The sequence below is a fragment of the Echeneis naucrates genome, chromosome 16 (genome assembly GCF_900963305.1).
Source record: "Echeneis naucrates chromosome 16, fEcheNa1.1, whole genome shotgun sequence".
NCBI classification, from domain to species: Eukaryota; Metazoa; Chordata; class Actinopteri; order Carangiformes; family Echeneidae; genus Echeneis; species Echeneis naucrates.
The window spans coordinates 6381801-6395058 of record NC_042526.1 but is presented as its reverse complement, the minus strand read 5'-3'; the positions used below and the strand labels follow the sequence as shown (position 1 = coordinate 6395058).

The following is a 13258-nucleotide window of genomic DNA, read 5'->3' as shown; positions in this document are numbered from 1 at the left end:
CAAATGTAACAGCCATAATTTAGAGCCATTGTAGCGACTTTACCATTTGTTTATTTTAATTGTTCAAATCAAGTACTTGATAAATGGAAGTTGAGCCATAATATACTTTACAAGGACCTAGTAGACAAACATGTTCATAGTGTTTCATATTATATTGTATATGACATTACGTAGAGTCTTTCAGCATCAGTTGTGTTCTTTATTTTGCACTGGTCTTTCTTATTACCAAGAAGTTTTGGAATTCACTAAGTATTCAGTTATCATTTTAAGCAGTTTCAAGGTCACTGCTAAAGAAGCATTTTTCATGTCAGTAAGATGTTAACAGATGTATAACAGCTTCTTCGCGTGCTTTGGTCCGGCTGTTTAAGTTCACACCTGAAGAGTTTGGATGTTGCACTTGGTTTTCTGGAGTCATGTGATCTGACCACCAGTTGTACATCACAGCTCTTTTTACAGACTTGGTTGACATCAGTGCTGCAAAAGTCTCAGACCAAAGCTTGTGTACATTTAAGAATCTACTTATTTCAGTTTTATAAAAGGTGATGAACCTCAATTCTCCTGTCGTCTTCTCTTTCCCCCACACAAGACAATCCACATCTAATGTCAGACTTTTATTGCACACCCATAAAACTGTGTAGTTTGACTGCAGCTTAGTTTTTACCTTTGGCTTTAACAGTACAACATCTGTACCACAGTACAAAGTAAACAAAAGTAGGAGGAACACTAGTTTAAATGTTTAGCTTTCCTACGGTCATTAAATATGGAAATACCACTAAGGAAGAAAATAAGGCTATTAAAGTACACAAACTGCATGATCAGTGACGCAATCTTCCAGCTCTATGAACAACATAACGCACACACTTCATACTTCCTCTGCTTTTGTCCTAATTTTCTCCAGAGTCATGAGTTCACGGTTAGGAGGGTAAAATAACAATAAATACATTATCACATACAACTTGATGTGTATTGACAAAATATAGTAGATGAAAAATACATGCATTGTTACGATTAGAATTTCTGTAACTACATTCATGTACCATATTGCAATTTTTGTGGCTACATGACTAACTTCTCATAATGCTGGTAAATTTGAATACAAAAAATGCAATCTGTACATTAATCCTTCAGATGCTCTTCTCACCCACATTAAATACACGAGACAGTGGAGAAACAAATCATTGGTCAAATGATTACACACATTTTAAGACGAGCATCCTGTCCACCAGTGTGAATAGCTATTTGAAACTGTCCCGTGTGCTCAGGGCGCGTCGGGCAGAGTCCCGCCCTGCCAGCCAGTCTGCAGATGACGCCCACACAATTTGATCTGATTTGATTTCCTTTATAGTCTGAGCTGACTCATGAGATTGGTAAGAGACGTGACGCTGTTCCTGAGTTTGGAGTCGTCTTCCTGCACCAGCGACACTCCTGCTAGGCGTGTGGAACCGTTCGATCCCAGGATGCATGGCAGGCTGAGGAACACCTCTGCACCTATGCCCCCCCAGCCCTAAAGCACACAAACATGAACCTGTCAAGTCTTGTAGCATCAAATACTTTGGAACCACCTGCATTGTAACTTTGCCTCGGTCGCCAGTGAAAATGCTGTGTAATGATACCTGAGCCAATGTGGAGACGGAGTGGGTCTTCATTTTATTTGTCAGGATGCTGTTTGTGATGTCGGCGACAGACAGACCAACAGACCACGACCGCTGGCCTCTGCTCTTCATCATTTCAAACGCTCTACAAAAACAGAAAAGTGAACAACAACAAAAAAAAAAAAAACTATATAATAATAGAAAACACTTTTAAACTTGACAGTAATTCTAAAGGGCTGCTGTGAGGCTGGCTCGCTGACTGTCATTCACACAGTTACCTGTCTAACAACGGCTTGGCAGCGCTGGATCCTGCAGCGATTTCTGGCTGCACGCTGGAGTTCAGTCCCGTGTTGCTTATCACAGCAACTAAAAAAAAAAAAACAGCGATGCGTCATTTACACATGGCCCTCACCAGTCAGAAGAAAGGAGAGAGCATACATGACGAGCTGGTAGGGCAGCATTACTGCGGTGGAAAATAGAACAGTGGAGCAGTCCGTGGAAATGTTCAGTCAGGCATTCACAACGACAACTGATGCCAAATCTACATGTGAATGCTTCATGGGTCCTTTGTGCCTCACCTTTATTGTCTGAAAGTTCGCCTATGACCCAGGCTAGTTTGTGGGTGTTCAGGTTTATATCCAGAACCTGAGTGAGTCGCTCTGAGTCCAGGTTGCATCCAGCTCCGATCACCCTTGTTGGAGGTAGGCCGCTCTGCCTCCAGGCAACATGAGTCATGATATCCACTGGGATTGGAGCAAAAATGCAAGTTTGAATGAAAGCTTACAGAGCGGTGTGTCCCTCTAAGGAAATATCTTTGGCATGGTTACTCACCTGGTTGCGAGGCGATGAGCATCACAGCGTTGGGGCTGAGTCGTGCAAGATTTGGGATGATTCTTCTGAACAAGTCCACATTAGTCTGAACCACGCTAACGTACGACTGCTCGCTGCTCCATGCATTGGCAGTGACCAAGACAACCGTGGAGCCTGCAGATGCCGACAAGTCTAAGAGAAAAGAGTCGTCAGTCCTTTAGCAAACATTGCAGTAAAAGTGTGCCGTTTCCAGCCATAGACACTGTGAACCCTGAATTAACACCGAAGGGATTTATAGAGTTCAGGGTTGGCTACAGGAAAGCAGTTGTTAGACTTACTGTGTGTCGGTGCAGAGACTGACATACCTCTAGACACCTCCACCTTTGGCATTCTGAAAATCTCTAGATCTGTACTGCCGCCTTTGGTAGAGCTCTCGGCAACATCAATGAAAACCAGTTTATCCACTTTACACTGCATGAAAGGAGGAGAAATGAACCGTCAGAAAAACAGCGCGAGGGGTTTAACTCAAGTGTGAAAGATAACATGAAGAGCTGATTCCACCTTAGCTAAGATGCTCATCACAGAAGCCATTCCTAAATCTCCTCCTCCAATCACTGATACTTTGTTGATTGTCTGATGGTGGTGACTTATTCCACCTGAAATGTGCAATTGTTTAGCTAAAATTAGCAAATATTTATCTGATTGTGAAGAACCAAGCTGCACATCAAGAGACGCACCATCATTGATCTGAAGATTGGACACAAACGCCAGAAGCTCTTGTGGGTCTTTGCTGCCTCCCGTGGTCTTTGACGACAGAGGAGGATCCTCCTCAAATTTAGCAATCATCTCGTTCAGGAGACCCACCACAGACGACTTGGGCTGTTGGAGAGCAAAATAAGCAGCAGCAAAACTGATGAGGCCGCACAAACACATCTGCACCAAGATTTTGTCACCCAGAAAGTATAAAACCGTACATAATCCCAGTTGTGTAGACCTGGCAGGTGGATGCGCCCCCTCGGGTCGACGTGCTTGCCCTCTCTGATGACCATGCTGGGAGTCGGCCTAACGAGGCATATGGGAGGAGTGAAGGGGAATGAGTCCATCAGCCACAGCTGGATGGGGAAGTTGTAGGAGTGGCCTGAGGGATAAAGACGTGTTACTGACACAATCACAGCCCGACTCCACGTCGGATACGAAACATTTTCTTTGACTCTCAGCTCAATCTTACCTTCATACTTCACAGGGATGTTGCCAATTAATTTCAGGAGATCCTTCTGTGTGCCGTCACTGAATGCTGAAAGTGAAGTATTAAAGTGATGGAACATTTCTAGGTCAAAGATGAAATACATTTTTGCAGAGAAACTTACTGTATGTGCCGGTGAACGGGCTTATCCCAGGGAAGATTCTGTGGATTTTCTGCAGCTCCTCAACAGCAACATCATGGAATTTGTACTAAAAATCAAGCAGTGACATTTCAGCTAATGAAGACGTATTACCACTGTGAGGACATTTGTTGGAAATAAAAAGGTGCACTGGTGGAGTTCACAGACAGACAGACAGATAGACAAACAGGCGAGCAGGCAGACAGACAGATAGACAAACAGGCAGACACACAGACAGAAAAAAGACAAACAGGCAGACAGACAGACAGACAAAAAGACAAACAGACAGAAAAAAGACAAACAGGCAGACAGACAGACAGACAGACAAAAAGACAAACAAGCAGACACACAGACAGACAAAAAGACAAACAGGCGAGCAGGCAGACAGACACACAGACAGACAGATAGACAAACAGGCAGACAGACAGACAGACAAAAAGACAAACAGGCAGACAGACAAGTCTGTGGGCAACAGACAGGCTGAAGAATTTGAAGAAGAAATGTATTCCTCATTTGCTTCAACTGGATTTGCTTTGGAAAGAAAATGGAGCCAGTGATGTTAACACCAGTTTACTCATGTGTCTGTACAGTGACAGAGCTGGTTCAGCCTGTTAGAGGAGTGAGCTAACAAACAGCGTGCACCCAAACCAGAAGTGTCCATCTGAGGCTGAGTTTTAAAGTTCCACATGTGATGACCGACCTTAGAAAGGATCTTCTGGATCTTCTCTGAGCTCAGCTCCATCGAGTCGGGTTAAGACCGAAACGCGGCTCTCTCCGGCTCTGTGTTGTTGATAGTCTGCGTCAACTTCAGCTCTCAAAACTTCCGCAAACTTTTAAAATGCAGTCATGGCGAGGGTGCGTTTCAGTGACGCGACTGCCGGAGCATGACGCATCATGTACGGCAAGCGATAAGGGACAAAAGGCCGACTTCCGGGTGCTAGATACTGACGTCGGTCCCGTTACACGGACGGCGATTATTTTTTTACTTCTCACATCAAACATCCGTTCAATTTGAATATGCACTAACAAGACTAACTATAAAGACTCTAACCCTTTAAAGCTTTAAAATATATTTTTTAATGCAAAAAATCATCATTTTCTCGGTTTATTTTTATTTCCGCTCGCCCTCTACCATGTTCCTTAATGTATCTTTGTATACGTCGCAGTTTTGTGTATTGTTCAAGGTACAATGTATGTGTGTAATGTATGTTACTTATAAATAAAACTTCAGTAAAGCAAAAAACAAAACACTGATGTAATGAACAATGAAATTCACCAGCCATGAAGTTTCTTTGAAGATAATTAATAATTTAAAGAAAGAAATAACAAACAAACAAACAAACAAACAAACAAAAGAACAACCCAAACAATTCATGGAAAGAAAATATTTCATTGCTTTCACTGAGAACTACAATTCGTTTCATTTTCTACAGTGACACTCGTAGTGAACCACAGCTACTTTATATATTACTAAGATTGTCATTTTCCAAGAAAAAACACTGACATAAAATTAGCTGATCAAATAAAATCCTTTATGTAACCATTTCTATCAGATCATTTTGAAGGAGAAACACACAAAAACATCAAGTGGCAATGTTTTCTGCATATTCAACTGACTTCTTACTCAAAGTTTGTTTGGAAAAATATGCATCATCCTCTGCTAAAAAATAGCATGTTATCAGCACTTAGTATTACACGTCATTGTTAGTCTTTAAAAAAAAAAAAAAAAAAAAAAAAAGCATGCTTCCATATTCATATTTCTCTTTGCGCGTCAGTTCCCTTTTAAACGTAGGACTGCTGACAGTGTAAGCCCTGCTCTGAGTGGGGGAAATAAATAATGACAGGGAAATGTAAGAGCAACAAAACTCCTGAATGATTTGTGCATATTTTATCTTTAACATTTTCAGGTCATCTCTGATGAAAATTCTTCCTCCCTTTTCCTCTTGAGCCAATGTGACATGTCACTATACTCCCAAGCTTTGGTCCCAACAGTGAGAAAATCGGGAGGAAAACAAAAGAGGCCTAGGATGTACACAGTCACTTCATGTGTTAAGACTGCAGACCTACTGCTCCATGATTTTTGGAGACACAGGGTTCATTTACTCATTCACTCTGGGATTTTAGTTCTTTTTCCTCTTCTTGGCCATGTGTCTTTTAATCTCCTCTTCTTCTCTTTTCTCTTCCTCCAGGTCTTCTTGCACAGCCATTCTCAGGCTAAAGTATAAAAAACCACAACGATTAAAAAAAAAAAAAAAACATTACAGAAAGGTGGTAAACAGTACAGTTTTCAGGACAGATGGGACACATAATTTGGCTTATTTTCATCTTACCTTCTGGCTTCTTCTTTCTGCATATCTGTCCAGGTGCTCTCCATGAATTTAAGTGCATAGTCACTCTCATCCTTGTATCTGTGGAAGTTAGAAGCAAATGCAGCTTTTTTTAATGTACATTTTAAATTTGACTTAGAAAACAAAACAAAACTTTATCTTAAAAATTGTGTTTGTAGAGAAAAAAGCTTACTTGTTGCGATCATAGCCAAAGATTTCTTTAATGTGCTTGGAAATCTCCTCTGTGTCATCACATTCGTCATCAATAAAATCATCCATTTCTGAATCATAATCATCTTCCTCATCTTCATATTTCCTTTTGTAGGCAGATGTGATTGGGGGCAACATTGTACCTAAAAATTTAATACAGAAATTCATTTGGGATTTGCAGGATTTAAAGTTTAGCACACGAATATTAACATACTGTACAGTCTTGCCTGGGGAGTTAAGTAATGTTACAACATTGGAAAGGATCCTTTGACAGTTAGAGTTTACAGGAGAACATTTCTTGTTTGAATGATGGCATTGAACTCATGTTTTGTGTATGTATGTCGCTGCTCTCTGACGCAAAAACAATGGCAGTGCTGCTGACACACATTAAGTTTGACAAACAAATGCCGTGTTGTACTAACTGTTGGTTAAGACTGTATACTCAGACTGTCGTTTGTTGTATCATTACATATATCATCGTCATTACCTATCTATTGACACACACACACACACACACACATATATATATATATATATATATATATATATATATATATAGAGGGAGAGAGAGAGAGAGAGAGAGAGTGAGAGAGAAATATCAACTATTGTTAAGCAGCTTCATGTGTCTGAACCTTGACAGTTTGTAACGATAGTTCATTTTGATGTCTGATGTTACATCATTTCATTAAGATCTCCCCGGTTCTTACCTGGTGGTCTATTCATCAGAGGTCTGGGTGGCATGCCGGGTCTGGGTGGCATGCCGGGTCTGGGTGGCATGCCGGGTCTCTGAGGCATGCCCGGCCGAGGGAGGACTCCAGGTCTTGGTCCACCAACATTCTTGGATGAGATGGTCTCTGATACAACAGTGCATTTGGGTCTTCCAGGACCTGATCCAATGCCGCCCACTGATTGTCCAGGAACCGGTCCCCAGCTGCCAGGCCGACCAGGACCAGTTCCTGGAGGTCGGCATCCACTACCTCTAGACTGACCCTGTAGACCGCTCCCCCCAGGTCTGGCCTGTGCAATGACACCAGCTTTGGCCTGGAGCGTTCCTCCAGACCTCGACTGAGGCTGGCTCCCTGCCTTAGGAGGGCCACCTAATGAATTTCTCGTCACTAAATTACCACTTGGTTTTATTGAAGAGTTCATTCCAGGTCTCAGTGGTTCTTCTTTTCCATATTTGTGACCTCCCAATGCAGAGCCCTGTTTCAAGGGGTTACCCTGACTGGGCTTGGTCTGTTGGGAGCTCCCATGATGATTTTTTTGGCCTATTACACCAGTACTAGAGGTCCTGGTCCCAGGAATACCTGAAGTTCTTCGTTGAAGTGATGATGCGATTTCTTTTTTGTGGCTAAGGTCACTTGAGGTGCTTGATTTGTGGCTGGACGAGGGCTTGGGAGGCCCTTGCTTGGCTGAAACCTGAGACGTGGCTTTTGAAGGAACTTTACTGCTTATGGCACCAGATGAGCTTGACAAACTACTCCTGGATCTGCCTCTTTCATTGTGAGACATTTTGGCTTTCTCTCTTTCTCTGTCACCAACAGACGGCCTGGTGGAAGAAGAGTGGCCTCTATCACCCTGTGACTTCTTCAGTGACCCGCTGGATAAACTTGGTTTTTCTGAGGAATTCTTTTGTGGCTTGGAGTTCTTCTGTTCCTTCTCCAGAGAGCTTTTTCTTATCGAACTAGCATTAGATTGAGACTTGCCATCTCTTTCCCTCTCTGTCTTGGAGTCTCTGTTTTTGTCCAGTCTCTTAGCCCTACGCTCCATCTCTAGTTCCTTGATCTCGTCAGCTGTTCTGAGCCTTTCTTCCTTTTTCACTTGCTTTGGTTTTAAATCAACTGGCTCAAACTGTTTCTTTTCTGCCAATTTCAGTAAATCTGCAAAGTTCATGTGTGGGGCAGGTTTGGATGGTCCACTGGATTTTTTAGACAAAGGCTTGCTGCTACTACCACTGCTTCCACTAAAACCTGCTGTTTTCCCTGGTCTCAGTGGTTCTGACTCCTGCTCTGGCTCTGAATCAGTCTGTTCATATTCATAGTTATCCTCATCTTCCTCTGGGTCAATTGAATAATTCCTAAATCCTTGCATATCCATTGATTTATCATCTTGCATATCTTGTTTTGATCTCTTCTTCTTAGGAAGCCCTAACACTGGGACACCATTGTAGCCTCTGAAATTATCCTTAGTTCTTGAAGCCATGGCTCGTGCTTTACGGTCCGACTTCAACTCAACCCTCTTGGCAAGTAATTCCTCCTTCTGTTTTTTCTCTTGCAATTCTGAAAAAAAAAAAAGGAAAATCGTCAGACTTGTGTTTTCTTCTATATCAGACAAAAGTTGGTGTGTATGTGTTGTTACACAAGTCAAATACAAGTCTAATCTAATATAAAGACAAGACGAAAATTCCACCATATAAAAGGAAAATCATATTAGGCAATCAGAAGGATTTAAGTACAGCATTTAAATGACTATTCAATTGCAGTGATCAATTCAATGAGTGATCAATGATCGATGACCTCAGTTCTGTTATTGTTACCTTTCTTTTTGGTCTCGATGTGTTGCTTCTTCAGGAGCGCTTGCACAGCAGCAGGATTTACACCTTTCGACTTTGGGTCCTTTTTGGGTGGTCCAGCTTGTAAACTGTATCTTTTCTGTGAGGAGAGGGACGAGATTTACTGAACAGTTCACAGTTTCCCAATGCCTGGGTCATAGGGCAACAAGACATGAGTTACTAAGCATTTTGATCGCCCCATTGACGAGTAAAGCTAAAACATGACAGGTAACATTTTGAAAATCTCATAATCCGGTATGGAGAATCAGGATGGTGGAAGTTAGCAGCTAGTCACAGACAGATGAGCTGGCATTTGTGCTTAACCGGCCGTCCACAAATCTTACATTTTATTACGTTTTTTTTGTTTAATCTAAATCATTAAGATTCTCGTGTCAGCCTCCAACATACCTGTACACTGCTGACGCCTTGGTTTTGCGAGGCGATGTCCAATATATTGTCAAAGTCCATCATTTTGGTAGCAGGTGATGAGTGCTAGCTGTCTGGATGCGAATCAAGCAAAACTCAACCAGGAGTGCTGATCTTAGCGTTAGCGTTTAGCTCTCAAACTAAATGAGATAGCTCAGGATATAGCTCTATCAAAACTGACAACTAAAACTTTGTCAAACATAAGGGCTGGGAAGAAGGGGGGGGAACTGTGCCTCGATCAGTTACCGCTACTTCACTTCATCAGCATATGTTAGCACATGCTATCGTAGTTAGCTAACCTTACGTTTACTAACGTTAGCCAGCCAAGAAGCCTGACAGAGGAGCTTGCCCTTTGTACTGATAAAACACACAGAACTAAGGCCGAGTCCATCAGAATAGTTGTGTGATTAAAGCCTAGACAAAGAAAAACACTAAAAACTCCGCCATGACAAACGTCGGCTGTCGATAAAGACTGACGACGAGACAGACTGAAAAAATTAAAGGGTCCGGAGAGTGGCGAAGGGAAATAAGAGAACTCCTTCCCTCAAACTTCCGTCTTCGGCCTCTAAAGAGTCGGCGTCAAATCTGGAGAGCGGAACACGTTTTATCAGAAAAAAAACTTTTTTAGTTTGGCAAGTAAACGCGTTAAATGTCTGAAAAGTGGGCGGATGTTGATGCCAACGCCGAACTTCTGCTGCCAGTTGGTGAGTAAATCAACAACGTTTGTATGACTCGTCTTTTTCTGATTTCAACATATGGCTAGAGAGGAGGGGATCCATCTTGATTTCTTTTTTCGTTTTTTTACATTGGTGAAATATGTTTAAAGTGCCTCGATATTTTGCCGCAAGTAAATTTAAAAAACAAAAAATAGAACTAAATGACAAATAAATCAAAATGGTGTATCTCAAAAACATGATGTCAAACAGGTTGGAAATCCCCCAAAAATATTCTTCATCGGTGAATGCACAGAGCCTAAAGGTAATTTTATTCACATTTATCTAGACACAGTATTTCAACATGAAACGTTTCCGTTACATGTGGCGTTTTTCAACTTTTGCAATTAACTGCGACTTCCGCTTTTCACGTCAGCGTGTTTTTACGCATTTTCCGTCGAAAAATCATTCTGCATGTGTTAACCGCATGATGTCGCTGTCACGAGAATAATCCACAGCAGAGATATGAAGTGTTACCCTGTCGTGTTAAACTTGTTATTCTTTTACAATCAAATCAGTGCTTTTAGATGTATTTATCAGTTTATTTGAATTATTCATTATTAATAATTATTAAGTCTGAAGCAAAGATTAATTAGTGAAGCGTTACAAATATTCTGTAAATATTTGCAAATATTTATATTTGCAACTTTTTTTTTTAAATCTTGGTGTATTGTGAGGTATAATGTGCAGGCTGTTCCTTTAGGGGGTTGGACATTAAATTTATGATAATTCAGTAGTATCAAATATGTTTTCTCTCTCTGTAAAACATCACAAAAATTGAGATCCTATAGACTGAAGTCTTCCTCAAAATTTTAATGAAAATACATTTTAAAACATTTCAAAGTAAGACTTTTCAGCACATGCTTGCTCCCAGCTATTCATGGTAGGTGCTTCCACACATGCTCAATTTTGCCAGAGTGAGGACACATAAACCAAAATTCAGTTGAAATACTTGACAACTTGGTGTCACATTCACAACAGTTGATGGGTGAAATTACCACCAGACATTATTCAACCATGCTTGCTATTGTTTTGGGTTCAGTCTTCAACCATTTTCAATGTTGTATGTGATGTGTGAATCTAAACATCACGAATAACAATAATGACAGCACAAAAATAATAATGACAGTAATAATTTTGTCTAAGGCCCTTTTCCTCATAATCAGCTTTCACAGACTTGTAAATAAAATAATCTACAACAGAGATATAGCCAATGGACACTAGTTTGCAGCACAAATGCTAAACCACAAGAGTGAATCAGAAAATTACACAATAGCAAACAAACAAACAGACAATTATGAAGTGGATGTTTTGGCAAAAATGTGAGTTTAGCATGACAGTGTGAACACAAGCAAATCAATGGCCTCAACATTTGTTTTTTTTTTTTAAACTACACTATTCTGGAAATCAAATTTAGCTTCAAATTGAACAAACATCCATGTGATTGTGATTGACCTTACTCTCTGATTCTTGGCAAGAAAATGAATAAACATATTTCTCTTTAAATTAGTCTTAGTTTAAAAAAAATCAAATACAGATTTTATATTATGATTTTCTCCAAACAAATACGTTTCCAGGTCATTTCATTCAAAGTAAAAAAAAAAAAAAAAAATCAGTAGAGACAACATGAAGTGAGGTTTTCTTTGACCAGTTGTTTGAGCTCTCTGAGCATGTTGGCCCTCTGCCTCCACTCTTCTTGTTTTATCGACATCCTCTCTGGCTTGTTATTTCTCTCCATGTGCTGGCCTCTTTTCTGCCAGTTATCTTACTTTTCAGCCAGCATCTTCCTGAAACTCTACTCCAAAGCATTAGACTTACTTTTGCACTTTGTCTCATTTTGGCAGAGCTCCCACCGTTTCTGGCTCAATAAGGTCAGGATGTTTTATTGTACGAGTCATTTTTATAATGACTGAACTAGAGGTAAAGTTCTTATCCTTTATTTCCTCCTCCAGCTGGCTCACTTTTGTCTTACACCCTTTTTTAATCCCTCATTTTAGTGGCAGAATCCTTTCTTTCCCTGATCACCTTGCTGGATAGATCTGTGATGGTAGTATTCTCCCTTTGAATTCAGAGACTTTTTTAAAGAAAGGCTATTTTCTCTCCTACATATTCCTCTGTCTCTTTGCCAGACTTTCTTCTCTTCTTGGAAAGCCTGCTCTCGTGTGCTGATCCTGGCCTTTATTTCTTTCATGTCTGTCTTGACCAGAGTGTAAAGACAGGTCAGCTCCTCCAAAGTTTCTTGGTTGCTAAGCTGCTTCATCTGCCTGGCATTTTCTGTCCTCAGGGATTCATTCTCAGAAATCAGCCTCTTGATCTTATCTTGAGCTGTGAGAAGAGTTCTGTAAAAAGGGTGCACAAATGATTTGGGCTTCTTTGTAATGTGTTCTTCATGGTCCTTGTGACACTGCACCACTTCTTTGCTATCTTTGCTGGCTGCAGGTGGAAATGGTGGTGACAATCCAAAACCAGGTCCTGCACGGTAGGTCTGGAGAGCCTGGGAATCAGGAGGATAAGATGGATCTACTATTGCAGAAGAAAATACATCCAACATCCATCCAACTTACCCAGTGAGTCAGTAACTCAAATCAGATTTAATTATATAGCGCCAAATCACAACAAAGTTAAATCAAAGCATTTTACATAGAGAGCACGTTTAGACCAAACTCTTATTATTTAAAGAGACCCAACAGATCGCCCCATGAGCAAGCACTTGGCGACAGTGGCAAGGAAAAACTTCCTTTAAGAGGCAGAAACCTCAGGCAGAGCCAGGCTCAGGGCAGCCAGCCATCTGGCTTGTGTGTGTGTGTGTGTGTGTATGTGTGTGTGTGTGTGTAAATTAATGATTATAAACAAACAAACACGCAGTGTTTAGCTACACCACATTTGAAAACCCTAAAATGGAAACAAGAGGAAACAATTAGTTTTGATTTAAATTCAACTACCCATATTACCACACCTGTATTTAGCAGCAAGCTAGGAAAACAACAGCAAGGAAAAGCGGATAGTAGACAAATGGTAAAGAGACCAGACCGGACCAGAGAGACGCGGTTCGATTTCCGGTGCGGGCAGCCGAACACGGTTAGGTTAACCGGTTAAGGTTATGACCTTTACTTTATCTGCCCCCCACCCCCAACAAATGGTTTGGTCACCGAGCCTTCGCTAAGCCCCCGCCCCCCTTGGTTACTGTTGCTATGCCAGGCTGATTTCTGTTGCCTGAAGTTCGGTAGGAAAATGTCCAGTCAGCATC

The 13258-nt window shown here is 41.1% G+C and overlaps 2 protein-coding genes across 2 annotated transcripts; both read right to left on the bottom strand.

Annotated features, from left to right (window-relative positions):
* Positions 1-1339: 1339 nt before the first annotated feature.
* On the bottom strand, positions 1340-4625 carry uevld (UEV and lactate/malate dehyrogenase domains). The gene is made up of 12 exons (XM_029522818.1): positions 4485-4625; positions 3770-3854; positions 3631-3696; positions 3377-3540; positions 3140-3281; positions 2964-3058; positions 2768-2873; positions 2424-2594; positions 2171-2335; positions 1871-1958; positions 1614-1737; positions 1340-1504 (listed from the first exon to the last, which is right to left on the bottom strand). The coding sequence occupies exons 1-12, from the start codon at positions 4524-4526 to the stop codon at positions 1340-1342; spliced, it is 1413 nt and encodes a 470-aa protein (XP_029378678.1). The 5' UTR covers positions 4527-4625.
* Positions 4626-5512: 887 nt separating this feature from the next.
* On the bottom strand, positions 5513-9806 carry spty2d1 (SPT2 chromatin protein domain containing 1). The gene is made up of 6 exons (XM_029523148.1): positions 9281-9806; positions 8858-8972; positions 7029-8600; positions 6305-6464; positions 6115-6192; positions 5513-5998 (listed from the first exon to the last, which is right to left on the bottom strand). The coding sequence occupies exons 1-6, from the start codon at positions 9341-9343 to the stop codon at positions 5905-5907; spliced, it is 2082 nt and encodes a 693-aa protein (XP_029379008.1). The 5' UTR covers positions 9344-9806; the 3' UTR covers positions 5513-5904.
* Positions 9807-13258: the final 3452 nt, after the last annotated feature.